We start from the raw sequence: 24,225 nt of genomic DNA on the forward strand, positions 1-24,225 counted from the left end.
TGGCCTTAGTTGCTAATGCTCCTAAAAACCAAATAACAAACAAACAGCCCCATCAAGTACATAATCTGAGCAAGAGGAAGAATTACACTGCATTGAGATTGCTCAAACAATTCAAAGCCTGAAACACCTCAATGCAATCACCTTACAGGTACTGAAGCCTTTCTTGGTAAAAGCACCCCTTTTTTCCCTTCACCAATCTCGTTGTCCTTCTCTGTACTCATTCCAGCAGCTCGACATTCTTCCTAAAATGAGACCCCCAGACCTGTATGCGGTGCTCAAAGTGTGGGCTGACCATTGCCTTATACAAAGGGATAATCAACTCTTTATCCTTGCTATCAAAATTCTTGTCTATTATTGACAAAACCCCCATGGGCTGTCCTGGCAGCCTGTCTCCACTGCTCAGAGAACTTCATATCTGACTGCACAATTGCCCTGCAGGTCTTATTGATTCTCTACTATGTACAGTATATACCACACGATTAGTATGTTACTCTGGGGTTACTGTTACTCATATGCAGTAGTTTGCATTTGTCAATGTTAAACTTCAGTTGACACTTCTCAGCCCATCTGCCTATTTTTTCTAGATCCTATTGCAGTAGCATACTGTCATTACAGTCATTAACAACCCTGCCAACTTTTGTATTATCTGCAAACATGAACATTAAGCCTTATATACCTTCATCAGTGTCATTAATAAATATAGAAAACAATAATGATCCCACCAATAACATTAGTCCATGAAGAGCAGTGTCCATTGATTACCACTCTGTTTTGTCCCACTCAACCATCTCATTATCCCTAGCAGTAACTTGCCCTTAATGCCACAATGTCCCAACTTGTACAGCACTCTTATGAGTGACAGTATCAAAAGCTTTCCTGAAATTCAAAATTTTTATATTAAAATTATTTTTTTGCATCCAGCTCCTTTGTGATTTCATCGTAGTATTCCAGTCAGATTGATTAGACAAGATTTCCCCTTAACAAACTCATGCTGTGTCTGAACTGTAATTGCAGTCTTGTCTAGATGATCCTTGATTACTTCTTTAACTAGTGATTCTGTTATTTTCCCTGGAACAGAAGTTAAAGTTAGAGGTTTGTAATTACTCATGTCACTCTTTAAATCCCCTTTTGTGAAGTGGGGATACATTTCCACTTCTCCAGTCCACGGAACCCTCTGCTGAATGTTTACAACCAATGCTGACTCCCTTAATATAATCGGATTGATCCAATTCACCCAAGATTGGCTTGCTTATGTTTAACTTCAATTTTCCACTTTCCTCTCAATTATTATAAAATCATTTAGCTCCCTATTAGAGTTTGACTAACTTCTGGCCTCCACTTTCCTTGAGAATTCCTTATGTGTGAATGTAGATGCAAAATACTCATTCAGTTGTAAGCAGGATCAACAGTTGAATCATCGATGTCAAGTGGACCAATCTGATTCGTCCCCTTCCTTCCAGAGTTTCATAAGTAAAGGAGTCTTTGCTGTGTTTTTTTTTTTTTTTTTTGCATCCTTTGCCAAACATTTCTCGTAATCTGCCTTCACTTGCCTAACCACTTTTGTGACTTGATTACAGACTCTTACCCTTTAGATTAGCTTACACTGAGTGATCACTGAATTAAGACCACCCCCTATGAAAACTGAATGCGACCCATTGACCACTGAGGTACGAGAGTGTGCAGTTAGTCGACCTACAGCATAGATAAAGTGTAGGTAGTAAGGTTCCAAGTGTGGTAGGTAAAAGGAAGGATTTATCGGACTCTGATGAAGGACAGATTGCGGAAGCTCGACGAGCTGGTGCCTTTATTTCCCAAATAGTTGAACTGTTGGGGTGCCCAAGAGCTGCCATTGTTAAAGTGTACCAGGACTGGCATCAAAATGGTCAAACAATGACTCGATGGCAAAACTGCAATGGTCAGTGAAAGGTTGAAGTTAGAGGTGAGCGCCAGGTCCAACAACTCGTACAGGCGAAGAGGTGCAGCACTGTTGAAGAGTTGACTACCCAATACAACATGGGGCCAACCCGGAACAATATCTGGCATGACCATGTGTCGCACACTAGCACGTATGGGCTATACCAGCAGACGACCCCTATGGCATCCTCTCATAACCAAGGTTCATTGGCGTAAAAGACTTGCCTGGTGTAAAGAGTAGGACGTTAGAAGACTGGAGGAAGGTGTGGTGGTTGGATGAGTCATGTTATTTACTCCACACCGTGGATCGTTGTGTATGGATTTAGCATCAACAACATGAGGCTCTTCATCCATCATGCATGGTATCAAAAGTGCAGGCCGGTGGAGGCATTGTATGGTGTGGGGCATGTTTCACTGGCAGAAATTGGACCCTTGCTGCATGTGGAACAACATATCAGTGGTCTCCGCTATCTTCAACTGCTTGCTGACTGTGTACCCCCACTATGTTACACTTTTTTACAACTGGTGATGGTGTCTTCCAAGGTGACAATGCACCGAGTCATCTGACACTTGTGCAGGAATGGTTTGAGGAACACAGTTCTGACTTCTAGCATATCGATTGGCCTCTGAACTCCCTCGATATCAATCCCATAGAGCACTTTGTGGGACACTATGGAAAGGCATATCAGGCATCTGGATACACCAACCACCTGCATTGCTAGCCACATTACACCAGGTTGGTTGGCCATACATCCCAAATGCTTCTGACATCTTGTTGAATTAATGCCCCTTTGGATAGCTGCTGTACTGAGGGCAAAAGGAGGACCTACGATGTATTAGGTAGGTAGTCATATTCAGTGATCACTCAGTGTATATCTACCACAGCTGTCTGTGGGCAGACAGCTGTGGTAGATAATTTATATGCATCCCATGCATATTTCTTCTCTGCCATGATCTCATTAGTTCATCTGACAACCATTTAGGCCTAAACTTTGAACAGTAGTTCTTAGTTGGTATGAAAGCCTAATAGATTCCATGTTTTCATTTCTTGAATGCTTCTCATTTAGAATTTGCTGTTGGTAACATCATCATCATCAGCCATTTTCAATCCACTGCAGGATGAAGGCCTCTCCAGCAACTTTCCAGTTCCTTCTGTTTTGAGCACTGGCCATCCATTTACTACTCAAAAACTCATGAATTTCATCTATCCATCTCCGCCTTTGTCTTCCAGGTTTTCTTCTAGCTCCTCTTGGGTACCATTCTGTTATTTTCTTAGTCCATCTGTCATCATGTCTTCGAGCTATGTGTCCTGCCCAAGACCATTTTAGTTCTTTAGTTTTGATAAGAATGTCCTTTACTTGAGTTTGCTGCCTAATCCATGTGTTTCTCTTCTTATCTAACAGTCTGATTCCCAATATAATTCGTTCCATTCTTCGCTGTGTAGTTCTTAGCTTCTCTTCCATTCTTTTGGTGAGTGCCCAAGTTTCACTTCCATAAGTCATGGTGGGTAAGTATACATTGATTCATTATTTTACGTTTCAGACAAACTGGGATATTGCTCTTCATCATCATCATCAGTTGGTTCTATTGTATTGAATTTAAAAACTGTCTGAGACTAATGTGTTCACCTCTAAAAAAGCTAAAACCCTTTCCTTTGCCCCTGATAGTAGTAGATCTTTAAATAAATCCCACATCAGTGCAGTCTGATTACTGCTGCCTAGTGGTTCCTTTATCTGCAGATTCTTAGTGCATGAATAATCACTGCTGATAAATCAGATAACCATGTCTGGTTGCTTCTCGAACATGCGGCTGTAGGAAATAGGCATCCAGTAAATCCACAAAATCTTGGTGGTGTGCGATGACCAATCCACAAGTTCCAGTCAATATCTGGAAAGTTAAAATCTCCCATTAGAAGACATTCTGATTTACTGCCTTACTCTATTTCTCTGTGCAGTTGTTCGTTGTACTCATTATAGTCATTAGGCCTATAGCACCTAATTCCTACTCTCATTTCAGTGCTTATGTCATACAAATCTGACTCAACATTGCACTGGCCACCAATGTCAACTACTATATTCACTGTCTTAGATTTTGTGTGTTTCTTAACTAACAGTATAATCCCTCCTCCTTTTTTACTCCCCATATTCAAATTATGCATTCCTTAGATATTTGTGACACCACATCTCTGATATCTGACCATCATCTGCATTTAAAGTCGTGACTAGCACTTTAAATTCATCAAATTTGTTTTCTGCAATCCTAGCATTGGTGTACATGCTGGCAGAAGTCAACAGTGATTTTTTTTGGCAATTACAATGGCCGAGTAAAGAAAAGTACCCCAAATTTGTCAGGGAATTTCAAATAAATTCTACACTACTAATTTTCAATCAAAAGTTAGAAAAAAATAATAATTTGAAATCAATAAAAACAATTTCCACCTAGCAGCTCCTGAAAAATGTCTAGTCAGTAGTTTCTCCAGCCAACCAGTTGTTCATCGAAATCTCCCTCTACCAGCATTTCGTCTTAATGGTTTCAGCATACCTGTTCTCCCAATTGTCTGTTCACAGCAACAAATTTTTTATGATTTGGTACTTGTACAGTTGTAAATGTTTTGCAATATCTGAGAACAGCAGCTACAGGATCCTCGATAATGAAAATCGTATCACTTAACTTGGCAGAACTAACAGATTTGTACTCTTCCCCCTTAATATCAGATTAACAAATTGTGTACTGTAAACAGTGAGGTAGTTTTCATGGAAACTGAAACTTCAGACACGTTGATGTTGCTAGTATGTACTCTGTTACACTTACAACTGACTAATTGGTGTGATTTATTAGCAGAATGATACTATTTATTTTGGTGTTGATACGTATGTTTTGTAATGCTTAAAGCCTGCTTTACCCAGTCATATTTTTATGACATAAACGTGAAAGGTTTGCATTTTACATTGTTTTGTAATTCATGATTAATTTTTAATAACTCGGAAATAAAGACTTTTGAAACATGTTTATTGACGCTCTTTTCCTTATTTTTTTAGCTCTGGTCTCATCAGTTCATCTGACATCCGTTTAGGTCTAAATCTCCAAGAACATCTCTTAGTTGGTATAAAAAGTTTAGTAACTTCTATGATTACTTCTCTGATTGCTTTCCCATTGGGAATTTGATCGTCTGATGTCACAGGTCTCTCCTGACAGGTTCCTGATTTCAAAGGACTGCAATTTGCAGTACTGAAATCTTTCATGGTAAGAATTCCATTTTGTGTCTTTGACTAATCTTGTTGCTCCTCTCTGCACCTGTTCCAAGAGATCCACATCCTTCTTAAAATGAGGCTTCCGGACCTTATACACAGTATAGGTGAGTTGCCAGTGCAATGTTGAATCAGTTTGGTATGACATAAATACTGAGAAAACAAAAATGAGAGTAGAAGTATATTAGCATTAGTAGAGGCATACGATGCAAGAAAGCAAGTTTTTGCAGCATCAGCCAGAGGGGGGGGGGAACCAACCTCCCATTTCATCCCTTGATTCATTCCAAATGCCTGTCCAGCTCAGCTTTAAATTTATTTAGGCTATCAACTTCCACAACAAGAGATGGAAGTCTGTTCTACCAATCAATTACCTGCTGGCTAAAAGCAAATTTTTGCACATCTATTCTACGACTGTTTTTTCTCAATTTGGGTGTAAAGCAGATGACCCCCTCCTCCCTCAGGTTCTTAATCTCGGCAAGAGGAAGAATCCCATCAGCATTCAGCTTGCTCAACTTATTCAAGGCCTTGTACACCTCAATCAGATCACCTTGCATGTGCCTACTCTCCATGCGCTGCAATTTGCAGAACTTAAGCCTTTTTTGGTGAGAGCACCCCTTTGTTCCCATCGCCAATCTTTTTGCCCTTTTTTGTTACTCATTCTAGTTACTCTATATCCTTCCTAAAATGAGGCCTCCAGACCTGTACACAATACTCAAGGTGTGGCCTGACTATTGCCTTGTACAACGGGATAATCACATACCTGTCCCTGCTACCAAAATTCCTATATATTATTAACCAGACTCCATGACCAATCTTGGCAGCCCATCTGCACTGCTCAGCGAACTTCATATCTGACTGCTCAGCGAACTTCATATCTGACTGCACAATTACCCCTAGGTCTTTTTCACTTTCCACTTCCCTTAGTGCAGTACCACACAGTTGGTACATTTCTCTTGGGTTATTGCTACCCATATGCAGTACTTTGCATTTGTCAATATTAAACTTCAGTTTCCATTTCTCAGCCCATTTGCCCAATTTAACTAGATCCGTTGGAGTAGCATACTGTCTTTACTGTTGTTAACGACCATGCCAACCTTTGTATCATCTGCAAACTTGGACATTAAGCCTGATATACCTTCATCAATATCTTTGATGAATACACAAAACAACAATGGGCCCAGCAGCAAACCCCGCGGAACTCCACTAATAACATTTGTCCACGAAGAGCAGTGTCCATTGATGACCACCCTCTGTTGTCTCCCACTCAACTGTCCCTTTATCCATTGTAGCAACTTACCCTTAATGCTATGCCACTCCAGTTTGTATAGCAGTCTTCCATGTGAAACACAATCAAAAGCTTTCCTGAAATCCAAGTATATGATATCAAAATTATTTTTTGCATCCAGTTCCTTTGTGACCACATCATAGTATCCAATCAAATTGGTCAGACAAGACCTCCCTTTAACAAACCCATGCTGTGTGTTGTCTTAACTATTACTGCAGTCTTGTCTAGATGATCCTGCAATGCTCCTTTAACCAGTGACTCCATTATTTTCCCCAGAACACAAGTTAACCTAACAGGTCTATATTTACTTGTGCCACCTTTTGAACTCCTTTTGTGAATTGGCGATATATTTGCATACCTCTAGTCCATGGGGACCTCCCCTGAGTCCAAGGAAGCTCTCATAATTATGGCTAAGAGTTTGCTTACTTCCTTTGCTGCCTCCTTTAATATAACTGAATAGATACCATCCACCCCAGGTGCCTTCCTTATATAACTTCAATAATTTCTCGTCCACTTTGCTTTCAGTTATTACAAAATCACATAGCTCCCTGTTAGAGTTTGATAACTTCTGGCATCCCCCTCCTTGAATAACTCCTCGTGTGAATGTAGATTCAAAATACTCATTCAGTTTTTCAGCTACCTCAGCATGGTCATCAGTGGCCATCTATGTTTAGTGGTCCAATCTGATTCATCCCTTCTTTCAGTTCACATAAGTAAAGAACTCTTTGCTGATTTTCTTTGCATCCTTTGCCAAAGATTTCTCATAATCTGCCTTTGCCTGCCTAATCTCCTTGTGACTTGATTACAGACTATTTTATATGTGCCACAGGCTTCTGTGTTGCCTGATAATATATATGCATCCCATATATTTTTCTTCTCTGCCACGAGCCTCATAGGCGCCTCCGTAGCCAGGTGGGAAGGAGCAGCAGTGCGTAGCACACGCTTCTTGATTAGACCGGGGTTCGAGCCCGTCACCACCGAATACGGAGAAAGCGGAAAGGTCAGGGAATGACCACCGCATATTCCCGGAGCAATATGGCCTTAGTTGCTAATGCTCCTAAAAACCAAACAACAACAACAACAACAACGAGCCTCATTAATTCCTCTAACATCCATTTAGGCCTTAAACAATATTTCTTAGTTGAAATAGAAAAACCTAGTAGTCTCCAAGGTTAAGTCCCTGAAGGCTTCCCATATAGAATTCGATGTTGGTAACATCATCAGTTGATCCCACTGTAGGGAATTTAAAAACTGTCTGAGACCCCTGTAGTCACCTTTGCAAAAGCAAAATTCCTTCCCTTTACCCTTGATGGTAGTTACATCTTTAAGTAATTTCCACATCAGTACATTGTGATTACTATCGCTAGTTGTTCATATATCTGCAAATTCTTAATGCATGAATAATCACTGCTGATTATCAGATCGAGTATTACTCCCTCTCGTTGCCTCTCAAACACATTGCTGTAGAAAACAGTCATCTAATAAATCCATAGAAGTCTTACTAGTGTGAATGACCAACCCACAAGTTCCAATCAATATCTGGAAAGTTAAATTCCCCCATTATAAGACATTCTGATTTACTGGCCCACTCTATTTTTCTGCACTATTGCTTATTATACTCATCAGATTCATTAGGCCTATAACCCACTCCTCTCATTTTTCCTTTCCCAGTGCTTATGTCACACCAGACTGACTCAACATTGAATTGTCCACCAACATCAATTGGATGCACTTCCTTACATTTTATGTGTTTCTTAACCAACAGCATAACCCCTTCTCCCTTCCTGTGCTGTCTATCCTTTCTGTATGCATTGTACTCCACAAATTCCAATTTTGCAATGCTTATATCTGTGTGAAGCGCCTCAGTAGCCAGGTGGGCAGGAGCAGCAGTGCGTAGCACACACTTCTTGATCAGACTGGGGTTCGAGCCCGTGACCACCAAATACGGAGAATGCGGAAAGGTCGGGAAATGACCACTGCATATGACCCGGAGCAATATGGCCTTAGTTGCTAATGCTCCTAAAAAAAAAAACCAAATAACAAAAAAATAACAAATATCTGTGTGAAACCACGTCTCTGATATCCCAACAATATCTGCCTCTGATATTGCTGGGATATCAGCACTTCAAACTCATCAAATTTATTAACTATATTCCTACCACTGGTGTACATGCAAGTATACATGCACTTGTTTCTATTCTTAGTTACCCTAATACAGCTCATGTATTTACTTGTTCCACTATGACTCCTAGCAGTCCTCAAAATCTACAGCACCATGCTTTCCAGGCTGCTGCTCATTCTAATAGAAGCAGTGCAAGAATCACTTTTGTCTCTGCCTGCAACCACTGTTATCCTTTTAGTCTGTGTATTCCCCAAGCTAGCATTTTTCCAACCCACCTAACACTGCCTTGATAGCATCAGCAAATATTCCTGCACCCTTTCTATTTAAGTGTACCCCATCCCTGTAGAAGCAGTTTCTCCTGTTAACAAGCACAGACCACACTGAAAAAAATTCTACCCCATTAGCCTTGCACAATCTCTCCAGGGCCGAATTGATTGACAAGGTAGATACAGTCAGTCCTTGTATAACACGTGTTTACATTACACAAATTCGATCATACACGATTTATAAATAGGGGAACAATATCTTATATAACACGAACCGAATTCGCTTATGCACGATTCGCCTTTGTGTTTACAAGAAATGGCAGTCGAACACAGAATCACCCCAATCGAATGCAACACAATAGGAATGAAGAGAAGATTCTGAAAATGTATTTGTTTCTTATATCAGTGAAGGGGAAACACATTTCACCATAATAACGTAAAAACCCACACAATTCCAGCTATCGATATTATCGCAAATGCAATTAGATCGAGTTTACTACCAGTTTATAACAGATTCCACTAGCAGAAACGCAACTGGAAATTGTTTTTATTGTTTTATGGTAGTAGCCCCTAGAAATGTGCTTTAGTAAAATGTGAGGTGTTAATAGCGTATCTCTGCCTTTACGGTGTTGTTTATCCAGTTGCTACACGCACGCAGCTTTGTTTCTGTGTATCAAGCGTGCCTCCTCGTTTTGTAATTGTGCTTTATTCCCTAAAAATGAGTAAAATACTTAAAAGGTGTGAAAAGGAAGCATCCTGGTGAAGACACTACAGATTCAGAGAGAAAAAGGAAAGCAATATCGATAAACAGAGGCGGACTGGGTCAAAAATTCTTACACTGGAAAATTTATAGTGCCCTCATACTAGCGTTTATGGCCAAAATCACACCGGCCTCCGGCCCACTGAGGTTTCCCCGGTAAGGCTTATGGCCAGTCTGCCTCTGTCGATAGAGAAAAAATATGAAATTTTGAAACGCTTTGAGTGAAATGAAAGACCATGTGATATTGCACATGCTACAGACCTAAATGAGGCAACGCTGAGAATTACAATGCAGAGAAAATAAAAACAACTTTCATAGCAGGAACAATTCAAAGTGTAATTAAAATCCATCAGATTAAGACACAAGAATCGGAAGAGATGGAACGGCTGTCATCTGTTTCGATAGAAAATCAAACAAAAAACAAGTTTGCTTACGACAGAAGCAAAAGCATTAGCAATATTTTATTACGTAATAGTCGTAATAAAATACATAAGTATTTTATTATGATTATTTATTGTGTTTGGTAATGTTTTGGTTACAAATGGGTGTTCAATCTTGGGTGGTCGGCACCTAACCCTATTTTTCCCATAGGGCCTGTTGTTCATATTGCACGAGGGTTTCTAGGAACACAACTAATGTGCTATACAAGGACTGACCATATATGATCTACCGTGTCAATCAGGAGGAAGTATATGGTCTCATCATATACTCCCTCCTGTCGTGTCTGGGCAGAATTGTAGACACTTTCACCCTAACTCACGACTTCTTTTCAAAGTTGACCTGTACATGTTGAGTAAATCGGCAGATATCTTACTCATAATGTCATTAGTTCCAACGTGAATGACAATATCACCATTTGTGCCCTGAAAAGATGATATCTGCTCTACAACGTCATAAACTTTTGCCCCTGGCAGACATACCCTGGTCCTGTTCCACCTATCCTTCTTGCATAGCATATATTCTCCGTCTCCCTGACAATAAAGTCACCAACAATAACTAGTTCCTGTGGGGCCGGGTGGGTCAAGTGCCTGCCTGGCAACCCAAAGGTCGCGGGTTCAATTCCCGCCTCGGGCTTGGATCAAAGTACTGAAAAAACCTTGGGAGGTGCATTATGGCCACAGAAGCCTATGCGCCAACAACTACCAAAAAAAAAAAAAAAGTTCCTGTGGGACCAGTGCATTTTGCATTGGAGATTGCTTCTTTGTTGCCTGATGCACAGGAGTGAGCTCTGCTGTTGATCTGGGGAACTGAGAGCTTGATGGTCCCTTCATATTAATTTCGTTGAGGGCATTTACCCTACACCTCAAGTTCTCATAGACACCCATCAGAACACTGAGTTGGCATCTAATTTCTTGACACTCTAGGCACCTAGCACACACACAAAGACATTCTCCTCCTTGGCTAGATCATGTCCCTTTTTAGAAAAGTCCTTAAACATTTCACATTTTGCACATTTTTTGAGACTGTGATGCATTGGAGGATCGCCCCTTTCGTTTGTCCCTCCAAGCCACATCACTCTCGATAGTCTGTGAACGTTGCTTCACAGCTCTAGTCTGGATCATGATTTCGGTTTAAATGCAATTTAATTAATAATGACATTTAATAAGATTAATAAATATTTTCGAATAATTGATAATACTATACTAAGCTAACAGATTCCTAATACAGTGCTTCATATTATGCTATCAGTTCAAGATATATATGTTATGCTATTTCTTATCGACTACAACATGATGGCTAGTTCAACAATATTGGTGCCAACGTCAGTGATTCGTAACTTTCAAAAATCACTAGTTATTCAAAAAAAGAAGCTAATTAAATCTATTTAATAGGTTTAGTTAGCTTCTAAATGCTACTAAATCTATTTAATATCTTTATAGAACACAATGTAATATGTTAATTAACGAAGATTTCGGTAAAAATATCAGAACTACTTATCCCTTTCATATTGAACCCTAACTCATGACTTTACAGCAGCCAAAAATCCACCGAATGTTCTCTTCCATGACCAGCACACCCTTTGAGAACAAAAATGAGAGTAAGAGTTACCTTATTTGCAGACTAGTTTATAACTACTGTAGTCTGCACACATGTGAACTGGTGCACTTTTAAGTAAATCTCACCTGATAATTTATATGCATCCCATGCATTTTTCTTCTCTTCCTTGAGTTTCATTGGTTCTTTCAACATCCATTTAGGTCTAAGCATTGAACAGTATCTCTTAAAATAAAAAGCCCAGAAGCTTCCACAAATTCTTCCCATTTAGAATTTACAATTGGTAACATCCTCAGTAAGTCCTACTGCACAGAATTTCTAAAAACTGACTTGCATGCTGTAGCCACCTGTACGAAAGCAAAACCCTTCCCTCTGCTCAGTGTATTGATTGAGTCCAACATCAATACACAGTGATCAGTGTATTGATCTGCCACCGATTGGGTCTTTTACCTGCAGCTTCTTATTGCATGAAGTGTTGCTGTGGTTAAACAGAATAAATTAAATTTTAATTTTTATTTAATTTAAATAATATTAAATTAAAAATTATAGAAAAGAAAAAACTCTGAAACTTATAGTTATAAGATGATCTGTAATTGCACTAGAGAAAGGCTTATGCTAGCACAGCCTGAGTATGAAAAATCACTGGCTAAAGGAGCAAAGAAAGGGCGGGTTGTATATACTTATACTCGTTGTATAAGAATATATGAGTTTATATACTTATATAAATACAATGAGAAAGAGGAAATCTGTTTGGTCTCTTATATGATGCTTGTGAGAAAGTCAACTATAACCCTGCTGTTATAACTGGTGAATTGAAGAGGTACTTTGCATTGATTTTTTTGCAGATGAATGTCACTTCACAGTAAAGAGAAACTGTGCTAAAATAAGCAATATGGAAGTTATAGAGGATTATTTACTGGAAACGCTGTTGAGTCTGAAAGCAAATAAGGGTCTTGTGTGGATTGTATATACTTTGTTATTTTAAAGTAGGCTTCAATGGCATGTAGCAAGCTATTAAGGTTATGACTTTCATCAACCGGTGAAATACCACCACTTTGCTTATTGGAGGCTTGAAGTGGTGAAACCCATGTTTAGTCTCTAGAGCAAAGTTTCTGGCATCCCCCCTCCCCCCATACTTCTCCTTCAACCCATGCACGGTACTAAGTACTATAGGTTTTGATACCTTTCGTGTTTGGGGTTTTCATAAAAAAAAAAAAAATTATGAAAAAAAAAAAAAAAAAACTTGTTTATACTCCGGCACAACCACCAGGTTAGTAGAGTTTACAATAACTCAATCAGTACAAATGTATATTGTATTTAGCAGTCACGGGCTTAACCCCAGTCCACTCAAAGAGCGTGTGCTACTGGCACTCATGCCCTTGACCACTCGGCTACATTAGGAAGACTTCATTAAACTCAGGAATTGATTCCCTTAGATTGGAGAAGTACCAGTGCATGAAGGTAGTATAAAGGATGAAGTGTATAATTGTTGTTTGACCTAGTGGTATTTCCATACCACCTAGTGGTATGGAAATGAGTGAGTGGATCATATCACACTATCACTGCATCTCCCCCGTCCTGCAACTGTAATTGGCCGAAAGAATACAAAGTTAATAATAACTTACCCTACTTTATATATAAACTAACAAACATTTGCTAACAACACAAACACTATCACTGCATTCTCCCCTGGCACTGCAAAAATCTTGCAGCTAGGCCTGCACCACAACTGAAGAATAACAGTAAGTTGAGGTGTCCAGAGAGCAAGTGCAGAAAGCAAGAGTCAAACAAATGAAATGAAAGCCAGAAGAATGAATGAGAGTGCAAGTGTGTGAGAAAAAGAACTCAAACCATAAATGTTACAGTTAAGTAGACACTAACACTAGTTTTAATCTTTTATATTCTTGCTTATTTAGCTTAACTATTATGCATTAGTATTTAAATTCACATTACACACCATTGCATCCCCCCCAGTGTGTGAGAAAAAGATGAATGAGTGAGTGAAAAAAAAATATAAGAAAAAAAGTATAAAAACAGAATGCAAGTAGAGTGAGAATGCAGATTATCAATGAAGTAAATGTGCATCTCTCCCATCCCACACTGCCTGTTAACATATCTTACTTCCGGAGCAGGATGAGCAGTTTGACCCTCATACTGGATTCGATACTTACATGGACCTGACAACAATCACTGACAGAGACATACTGCGGCTCTGCTGCCAACATACCATTTGGTGATCTGAACTAGGACTCAAACCCAGTTCCCTTTAAAACTCCATCCACAGGCAGGGGGAGAGATGGGTCTCTGTCCCCCCTGCCTTCCCCATACTTTGCTTGGTGGGGCTTGTTCCCACTGACCTCTTTGGGGATGCCTGCTCTATCATCCTCATCATTCTACCTGTTTCCTCCCAGTCTTCAGTCCCCCCACTCTAACTAAACTAACTGGGTAGTAAGCCAGCTGGTTGTTCATTGGTTGAACAAACTTCCATCTGTCGTGGAAGCTGACAGCTTAAATAAATTCAAGGCAGAACTAGACAAACTTTTGGAGTGAATGGATGAGTGATATGTGAAGTGCTTTTTTTTTTGTGGGTGATTCTGTATAAGCTTGCTTTTTTGAATCATATGCCTCTTCTAATGCTAATGTATGTGGCTATTGTTTGTTCATAGAATGGAGTACTCACAGCTTGTGACTTGTTTGTTAAGTCTTTTTATTTCCTTATCTTTGGGTTTGGGTTAGCTGAGTTTTTAATTGCTCAATTTTGATGACCATCAAGTGAGTGAGTGAGTTTCTCCAACAACTCATGTCTTTCTGATGTCTGAAATGGTGTCGTTTGGAATCTTGCTCCTTTCAGTGAGAATTTCCTGAAGTGTTTCTTGATCGCTAACACGTTTCAGATAATTTTGCTCCTTTTAAGAGGCCTGGGGTGGACTCCAATGTGTCCTCTGTTGGTGGTTGAGGTGTGGAGGAGGGATCCCCTGCTTCTTTCCCTTCTTCTATGGTATCTCAGCATTCCTCCAATTCAGGAAAACCTTCGTGATTTGACTTGTCTATATGCACATTTGGGTATTCCTTCTCTGTGGTGTTCTTAATTTTGGATGTTACATGATGTTGAATATGCCTTGAGTGCTGATTCAGCCAGTATCTGTGGTTTGAAATTGTTAAAATTTGTGGCTGAGTTATGCCTCTTGAAAGTCCTCATGGGGGGGATAGAAATTTAGTATGAGCTGGTCTTGTGTAGGGGCAGGAATCAAGTGATGGGTTTTGGCCCTCCAGAGAAAGTTTGTGTCCTAGCTGTAAAAGTCAATGCTAAAGCTTTAGGACAGGTCCTGTGTCTCTGGGATGTACTGGGAGGGAGTTTGAAGGACTTCCAGTTGATAGTTCATATCCATGGCAGCTGGTATGCAGTGGAGGTACCAGTCAATAAAATTCCTATGCTTGTTGAAATAATGGTGAAAACTCCAAAGAAATGTTCCGGAAGAGGCGTTTCTGATGGGAAAATTTCCAATGGAACAAGTGGAAGCAACTGTGGTCCAGTGATTCAGAGGTTATAGGGATCGACCATTACCCCATGTAAGTCTATGGGAAGTGTAGCATTGATGATGTTTGGGGATCATTTTTGATGAAATAACAGGAATTTAGCGATGAAACTTGCAGGAGAGAGAAAGTTCATCATTCCCTTTAGATGGACATGTCAGTTTTGTATCTTGGTCCAGTAGTTACTGAGCAGTGGGATGGAAACAGCAAAAACCTGAAAATCTGATATGGCGGCAAACAAAGAAGCAGGAGGAATGCATGACCATATTGAAAGAAGTGCTGCACAGAAAACTTTAAAAAGCACATCAGTGAAGAGCTTATGACTTGTTTAGTAAGGAAGAGTCCTTTCCCCAGTCACTTTCTCCAGAGAATGTGATCCTATAAACTAGCGGTCAGCCTCGTTAGTGGTTCCACTGTGGCTAGCCAATGGCCACTACTACAGTAATGAAATGGCAGATTCAATCATCAATTTCCTCCCTCCCATGATTGAAAATTCTGAAAATATGCTTGCTTACTCTTTGAAGTACACTCTTTTGAATGAGACCTTTGGCGATCTGAAAAATCTTGTTAATCCGAAATGGTGGCCATCGAACGTGGAGCACTGTAAAAGGCAGACAAGGCATATGGATAGTAATGATCATCCCAATCGCAGTGTCAATCACTGCGATGGTGCGAAAGAGCCTCCCTGAAAATACCTCCATAGAACTCCAGAAAGCTGCGATACCAAAACCTGTAGGATAGTAAGAAAGTTCCTTGACAAACAGCAATAATAACAATAATAATAGTAATCATGTTCATCCAGCCACCACATGCACTTCGTACTAGTACCTGTCATGGGGAAAAAAAAATTCCCATAAAGGAGAAAAAGTTTTAAAATAATAATGATAAAAATATGTGTGCATGCTCATGCACACGGTTGTGTAAGAATAAAATAGCAGGCATTGTTATAGCGAAATTTAATTTATAGTGATGGCCCTGAAAAATGTAATTTTTGATTGGTGGATGGCACTAATCAAAGTGATTGCAAGCTATATCTCATTGTGGAGACCTTTTTCAATCAGAAATCATCAAATCAAAAGTGGCTTGCTCTCAGTCCTCTGAACAACTTGAAAGCATATAGGATTCTTTCAAAAACTGTCATTTAATGTTGATAATGCATGCGTTACTGTAGGCCTAAAAAAGTAATGCCTCCTAAGTTTTTTGGTTTCAGATGTGGTGCTGTAGATCATTTCACGTGTCATTGAGTGGTCACTAGAGGTCTCTAGTTTCTATACTGAGCGGTGCTGTGATTGGTCTCGTGAGTGCAGCACACAGATAGTTCAAAATGGTGAATGTTACAGATATATGTATTAAGCCAAGAGTGGTGATTGAATTTCTTACCAATAAAGAAGTGTCACCTATCGAAATCCATACATATCTCAAAAATGTTTATGGTGACAATACTGTAGATGTGAGAACAAGTTAGGCGTTGGATAAAATGCTTTAAGAGTGGAGAAAGTGAAATTGTTGACAAGCCCCAAAGTGGCCGGCTAGAACCTCAGTGACAACAGGTAACCCTTCAACCCTTCCCCATCTCTTCCATTATGCAGTATGATTGATGACTTTTGAGGTTATGATGAACGTCGTGGTTAGATCCAATATTCCTTACATTTCGAGGGTACAGCTCTAAAACGGTGTTCGAAGGCTGGCCGCTAGTTAGTACACTGGACCGAACCTATTGGTAACTCTGTAGGAGGCTTCCGGATCAGCTAGTGTATAATCTTGCTACCTCTACTCTGCCAGATAGTGACTGGAGGGAGTCCGAGTAGTGTGTATGCGGGGAGCATTGTCGAGGCCATGTTATGCCAAGGATCTAGGTATATTCTTACCATGTGTACGCCATATCCAAAAATTACATTACTTCTTACAGCATGTCCCACCCACTTTTTCTTACTATTGAATACACCATGAATTGTCAAACTAATAGAGCAAGCTTATCTGTGAAAAGATCTAAACCTCCCAAGCACTTCCTAATTCATTTCACAAATATACGTGGTCTCAATTCTAATCTCAAATGTCCATTTCCACTTGCAGTCTGCCAAACCCCATGTACGTTTTCTGACAGAATCTCAGTTAATTGGTTGATTCAACTACTGCTTATCTCAGATGCCCAAATTATTCGCTGTATGATTCCTTTCGCCTCAAAGGTGGTACTTGTGCATATGTCCATTCTGATATTCTCTGTAAGAGACTTGGCAATTTGGAATCTCCTCTCTCTGATCTTCTCTGGCTTAAAATCTCTCTACCTCATTGTGTCAAATTCATCTGTTGTCTCTACCGTTCTCCCAACTCCACTAATCACTTGGAGCTCTTTGACTTCCTCTCTTTGCAACTTGACTTTCTCCAGTCCAACTTTCCTAACAGTGAAGTAATTTTCCTTAGTGATTTTAATGTTCACAATTCCAGCTGGCTTCCGTTTTCTAGTCACACCGACTCAGCAGATCGAGATGCTGAGGCTTTTGCAATTACTAATGACCTAGCACAGATTGTTCATTTACTTACAAGAATACTGGAGAATCCTAATCATACAGCCAATTCGCTTGATCTTTTTCTCACAAACAACCCTTCTAAGAACATGGTTGAAGTGAGAGGTCCTAGGCACTTCAGATCACAACTTGGTGATTGTCTGTTCTCCAAGGCGCCTCCGTAGCCAGGTGGGAAGGAGCAGCAGTGCGTAGCACACGATTCTTGATTAGACTGGAGTTCGAGCCCGTCGCCACCAAATACGGAGGATGCGGAAAGGTCAGAGAATGACCACCGCATATCCCGGAGCAATATGGCCTTAGTTGCTAATGCTCCTAAAAACCAAATAACAACAACAACAACATCTGTTCTCCAATGGAACCTTTATCTCATAACTATTCCCAACCTCGTGTTGTTTGGCATTAGAAGAATGCAAAATGGGATGACCTGCGAGACTTCTTTTCCTTGGTCGGATTACTGTTTCAAAACTTCTGATGTCAACATTTACTCAGATCGTGTCAGTGAAATTATTCTTGCAGGAATTGGAATCCTTTATCCCACACTCCACTTTAAAATCTTGTCCTTTATCTAAACCTTGGTTTTCCAATAAATGTGCTAAGGCTGTTCAAGAGAAGAATGTTGCATATCGTAACTGGCTTGTTTCTAATTCTTCAGTTTCATTTTCTGCCTACACCAAAGCTCACAACAATTATAAAGCAGTTATTAACCAGTCCAAACTAGAGTTTGAACAGGCTAAGAGTAGAAAACTTGCTTCTTGCCCTAATGGTAGCCGAGCATTCTGGTCTCTTGCCAAAGCTATTGGCCGCACGTTTTGCCCATCTCTGCTCCCACCTCTGTCCAAACCAGATGGTTCTGTTGTCACTTCAGCCAAGGATAAAGCTGACCTGCTAGCATCCCATTTTTCTTCCAGCTCATGTATTAATGATTTTGGTAAAACACCTCCCACCATTCCCAACACACTCCATTCAATGTCTCCTGTGGTCTTCCGTCAAAAGGATATCAGAAGGATTTTGATGAATCTTGATGCTAAGAAAGCTCCAGGTCCTAATGGTATTTCTCCACTTGTACTCAAAACCTGTACTCCTGAACTTACTCCTATTTTTTGCCGCCTTTTTTCACTTTCTTATTCCAAAGGTGTTTTTCCTTCTGCTTGGAAATTTGCTCATATCCAGCCAGTTCCTAAAAAGGGTGAAAAATCCCTCCCATCTAATTATCGTCCCATTGCAATTACTTCTACTCTTTCTAAAGTAATGGAGAAATCAATTAACCGCCAACTCTTAAACTACCTAGAAACCTTCCATCTGATCAACGATCGCCAGTATGGATTCCGTCAGTGTCAATCCACTGGTGATATTCTGGCTTATGTTACCCATTTATGGACTAATTCAATGGAAAGGTTCGGTGAAACACAAGTAGTTGCTCTTGACATCTCAAAGGCTTTTGATCGTGTTTGGCATAAAAATCTTCTAAACAAGCTTCCATCTCATGGTTTGCCAACTGTTTTTAGTAATTGGTTATCCAATTTTCTCTCTGATCGCTCACTGAGGGTGATGGTAGATGGCTCTCTGTCTTCTAACTTCTCCATTAATGCCGGTGTCTCCCAAGGTTCAGTTCTTTCCCCCACTCTTTTCCCCTTGTATATTAATGACCTTCTTCCATTGACTGGAAATCCTATCCATAGTTTTGCCGATGATAGCACATTGCATTCCACTTTCCATTTTGAGAAACCTTGTCCTGCTCAATCAGCTTCAACTTCTCGAAAATCTGCTACCAATTCCTTAAATGCCGATCTTCAGGTAATTCTCCAGTGGGGCAAAGACAACTTAGTCAATTTCAACCCTTCTAAAACTCAGTCTTGTCTTATATCTTGCAAAAAGGATTCTTCTGCTCCTATGCTTATCTTTAGTGACACTCCGATTTCTAGGCAAAATGATATATCTCTTTTGGGGATTACCCTGACTTCTAATCTCTCTTGGCACAAGCACATTACAAATATTGCTTACTCTGCATCTAAAAAACTTAGTTTTCTCTTTCCCCTCTCGCCATTACTTTTCTTCCAAACAGCTGCTCACTCTGTATAAATCGCAAATCCATCCTGCCATGGAATATTGTTTGCACATCTGGAGGTGGTGCCCCCTAAACCTCTCTCAGGCTTCTTGATTCCATTCAGAAGAGGGCAGTTAGGATAATTAATGATATTCATCTCTAACAGAGTCTCTCCGCTCGTTTTGTCATAGAGGTATTGTTTCTGCTGCATGCCTCTTCTACAGATATTTCCATGGGCACCGTCCTTCTTAATTGGCTTCTATAATTCCTGTTCTCTCTTTCAAAACAGTCCGAACATGTGCTGCCACCAGCCAACATCCATTTACTGTCCAACTTCAAACCCACAGAACCAACTTTTTATCTTCCTCATTTATTCATTCAACTGCTGCTTTCTGGAACAACCTTCCTGTAACAATCTTCCTTCATACTTATTTCCTGAAAATTACAATCTACAGAAGTTCAAGTCCAATGTCAACAAATATCTTCTTTCGTCTTCTCAATCTCCAACCCAAGCACGGTACTAAGTACTATAGGTTCTAATACCTCTCGTGTTTGGGGTTCACATAAAAAAAAACAAAAAAAAAACAAACGGATCAACTGGATCAACATGCTGCTCAAAAAGGACTGCCGCATCACAACATGTGAATTGTGCGATGCAGTGGGTATAGGGGAAACATGCCGTGATTACCATCATAAAGGAACTAGGCTACAACAAGGTTTGCACTGTGGGTCCCCGAAAATGCAGACACATGAGCAGAAAGAAGCCCGGTAAGTCATCTGTATGGAACTTCTCCAGCACTATGAGAGTAAAGGAGAGATTTTACTTTCACACATATTCATAGGTGATGGAACCTGGGTCCATCATTGTGACCCTCAAATGAAAGGACAGTTGATGGAGTGGCACCACCATTGAAATTCACTGTGCAAGAAGTTCAAAAGACAGTCTTCTGTCAGTAAAGTCAGCAATAGTGTTTTGGGACAAAGATGGGTCTTGTGGACTCCTTTGAGCTTGGCACCACAATCAACACAGATTGATATGTGGTAACATTGAAAAAGTTGAAAGCCCCCATCTGTAGAGTTCGACATAACAAAAACCGTAATGAGTTTCTTCTTCTCCATGACAATGCACGACCCCACACCAGTCTTCACAGGATGGAGGCTATTGCAGAACTGGGATGCACTGTTCTTCTTCACTCCTCTTATAGCTTGGATCTTGCACTCTCCAACTACCATCTCTTCGGCCCACTGATGGACGCACTCCTTTGAACCATTTTGTAGACAATGACCAGCTCAAGCACAGTGTTAGCAAAGTCCTCCAGAGCAAGGGTAAGGACTATTTCAAAATTGGAATACAGCTTATGACAGAAGTGCATAGAAAATGATGGTGACTTTTTGGGAAAATAACAGTGTGTTTATTAATGATTAAGGATTAATTGATATAAAAGGCATAGTTGTAGGAATAAAATTTTCTGAGGAAAAAACAAATAGGAGGCATTTTCGTACCACTCTTATTAAAGTGTTATTAAAGATAAAGAAATAGATGAAGTAGTACATATTTTGCCGCCTGTTTTGCCAGTTACACCATGAAAGTCTACTAGATGCTCTTAGGAGAAAAGAAATAATTGATGTAAATAGTCTTTTGTTGACAAGTGCACAATGGAAGCTTGAAATATAACAAATTATTCAAAGTCATGTCATGCTTGAAGTTTTAACAGTTCTTCATAGTTTGAACAATTTGTACTTCTGGAGATTTAAATGGCTTGCTATTCTTTACTTGAAAAACAGAAAAATGCATTCAGTGTGCTTCACATTAGTGGCCATAGTATTGCTGATATATCTCTTTGATTTTGGGAGTTGTAGCAAAATAAAGACAGGAAGTTACTTATAAGACAACATGTATATACAAGGTGTGGTCAAAAGGTTGGGGAGTGATTTTGTATCTTGAAATCGTGTTGCCATAATGATTGCTGCCACTTGTTCCAACAAGTTTGTTGACTTATCTTGACACGGTAGTGAAATGAAAAGCACCCGTTTATCTTCAGTTAGTGTCAGTCTGAATTAGTGTACGTCAAGTAGATGTTTTTTTTGTCTTTCATTGCATTTTAAGATAAGTAATTGTACTAAGCAGTGAATTTGCATCAGATTTTGTTTCAGATTAGGGAAAAGAGTGAAAAATACCCTCCTAATATAAAAACAAATTAGTGGTTCTAAAAGTTTAAAGAGAATCACTTGTCTGCTGAAGAGGATTCTCACTTCAAATTCAGTTGCTCTGTTTGTGATCTGATCAGGAGTGATTGACATTTAAATATATGCAAAGTTGCTAGTGAAATTATTTCTTATGGGACATGTAAAATTTTAACACAAGAATTGGGAATGAAGCATGATTCAGCCAAGTTTGTGCCCCAAATTCTCACTAATGTTCACAGAGATTGGAGGGTTCTTGCATGTCAGGATCTTTGTCATTGTGCTGCTGCTGATCCACATGTTGTTTCTTCCATTACTATTGGTAATGAATTGGGGATGAGCAGCTATGACTAGGAAACAGAAGACCATTCCAATCAATGGAAAACTGTCTTTTCCAAGTCTCAAAAACACAAGAAAAGCGATTTAAATGTGAAGATTATGCTTATCATATTTTTTGATCACAGAACATTGTTCCTTATGAATTTGTTCCATGTGGTCAAACAGTGAACCAGGAATGCTACAAAACAGTTCTGGCAATTGCATGATGCTATTCAGAGAAAATAGCTGGAGAAGTGTGCTTCTGGAAATTGGCACTTGCATCAATATAATATTCCTGTACATTGGCACTTCTCACTGAAGAATATTTTGTGAAGCACTTAATCACTGTGGTTTCCCATCTGTCATACTGATTATATTTAGCTTCTTGTCCACCTTTCAACATAATTCTCCCCACCCCAAAGGTCAGCAACAACTGAGGAAATTCAGAATGCGACACGAATTATTAGCAATTCCTAGATGTCTATCAGAAATGCTTACAGTGTCGAGGAGACACTGTAAGCACACCTGATATATTGTATATAGTGTTGAGAAGACAGCTTCGAAGGAGATTCATCTGAATAGGCAGTAAGCTTTATAATTTCACAAATATTAGCTAGTTCCAAAACCTTTTTATTACCTTTCATATGCAATATATTATACAGTAGAATAAAGTATAATTATATTTCTATAATGATAATTTCCTAACTTATACAGTTTCACTTATGTTTCATACTTATTGTTTCACATCTTGAAAGGAAGAAATATAGCTTTATTTCCTTATTTTATAGTGGGCAGAGTCTAGTGGAGCTATGGTCGTTCGTCGTCATAGTAATCATAGGGAAAACACTGCATCTTCTGTACCAACCTCATCAGATACTCCACTCACCACTAATACCATCACTGTTAGCACTACAACTACTTCTGGTACTGCAGTCCAGCCATCTACTCATGCACCTGTGCCAACTTTGTAAGTTTATTCTTAAATAGATATTCATATTTTTGACTTAAAATTAGCCAAATAATGTTTGTATTGTTAATATGAATGAGCGTGTGCGTAAATGCATGCATGAACACCCACACACAGCTCTTGCTTGTACACAAGAGGTACTGTGGGACATTATATATCAGTATTGCAGATTTAGAGGTATTAAGTCATTTCTCAGGTAATTTTTTAATGCTATTTTTATTTATTTATTTTTTTTTTTAGAATGAAACTTTTTTTTTTTTTTTCAAATAATGGGATGATTTTAAAAAACTGATATTTTATCCCTTACCACTGTTTTGTATCATGAGTTAGTGCACCTTACTTGTACCAAATGCTCTTTAGTGGTTATGCCCAGTGAAATGTTACCACACTTCAGTATGTCCATGGAGAAAAATTAATGATCAAGTTGGGATTTATTCTGTTTGAAAGGCTGTGGATAGAGTTTATATTGCAAATAATGGCTTAGTAGTGTAGACAAGATGGTCACAGAAGGAATTTCTTTTTAGTAGGCTCATTCAAATATTAAAGTGGAACTGGAAATACAAGAATATGGGTTCAGTTGCATGAGTTGCTGCCCAGTAATAAATTTTTTTTATTTCCAGTAAGGTTGTTGACTGGTATATAGCTTTGCTAATGCATTTTGCTTTGCTGTATAGTCTTCCTCTTTTTCTGCACATAGTTGTCATCTCTGTGTCACATTCTCATAACAACATGTGTAGTCTTCCTTGTGGTGATAGGGATGTGTGCCTCATGATACATTGCTGAATATCTGAATCAATACTTCAGCTAGAAGTATTGTTAAACAGCTAGAAGCCTGATGCAGCCAGATTTTGGAAATAGAGTGGTGTGGAACTGTTTCAGTCCTCCTTATTAAACATTTCATGATATTTTTGGCTTTGTGAGGCATTCATTGCCTTGTTTAAAAATTAAATTGTATGGCACCAGATAAGTCAAATCTGCTCGACTACAGGCAAGAGATAGTTATGCAGAAGGCTCAGTAATACTGTCTAGTTATTGTGACACTTTTTGGAATAGCACGTTGCAG

General features: G+C 39.4%; 1 protein-coding gene across 1 annotated transcript in view; it reads left to right on the plus strand.

The window, feature by feature from the left end:
* The window catches only part of POSH (SH3 domain containing ring finger posh), a 372,146-nt gene that overhangs the window by 175,378 nt on the left and 172,543 nt on the right, over nucleotides 1-24,225 (plus strand). The window contains exon 8 of the mRNA XM_090379928.1: nucleotides 22,984-23,162. Coding sequence (XP_090236054.1) covers nucleotides 22,984-23,162 — 179 coding nt within the window. The remainder of the gene's footprint in view (nucleotides 1-22,983; nucleotides 23,163-24,225) is intronic.

This window comes from Mastigoproctus giganteus, chromosome 8 (assembly GCF_048544385.1).
Source record: "Mastigoproctus giganteus isolate SK-2022 chromosome 8, ASM4854438v1, whole genome shotgun sequence".
Lineage (NCBI taxonomy): Eukaryota > Metazoa > Arthropoda > Arachnida > Uropygi > Thelyphonidae > Mastigoproctus > Mastigoproctus giganteus.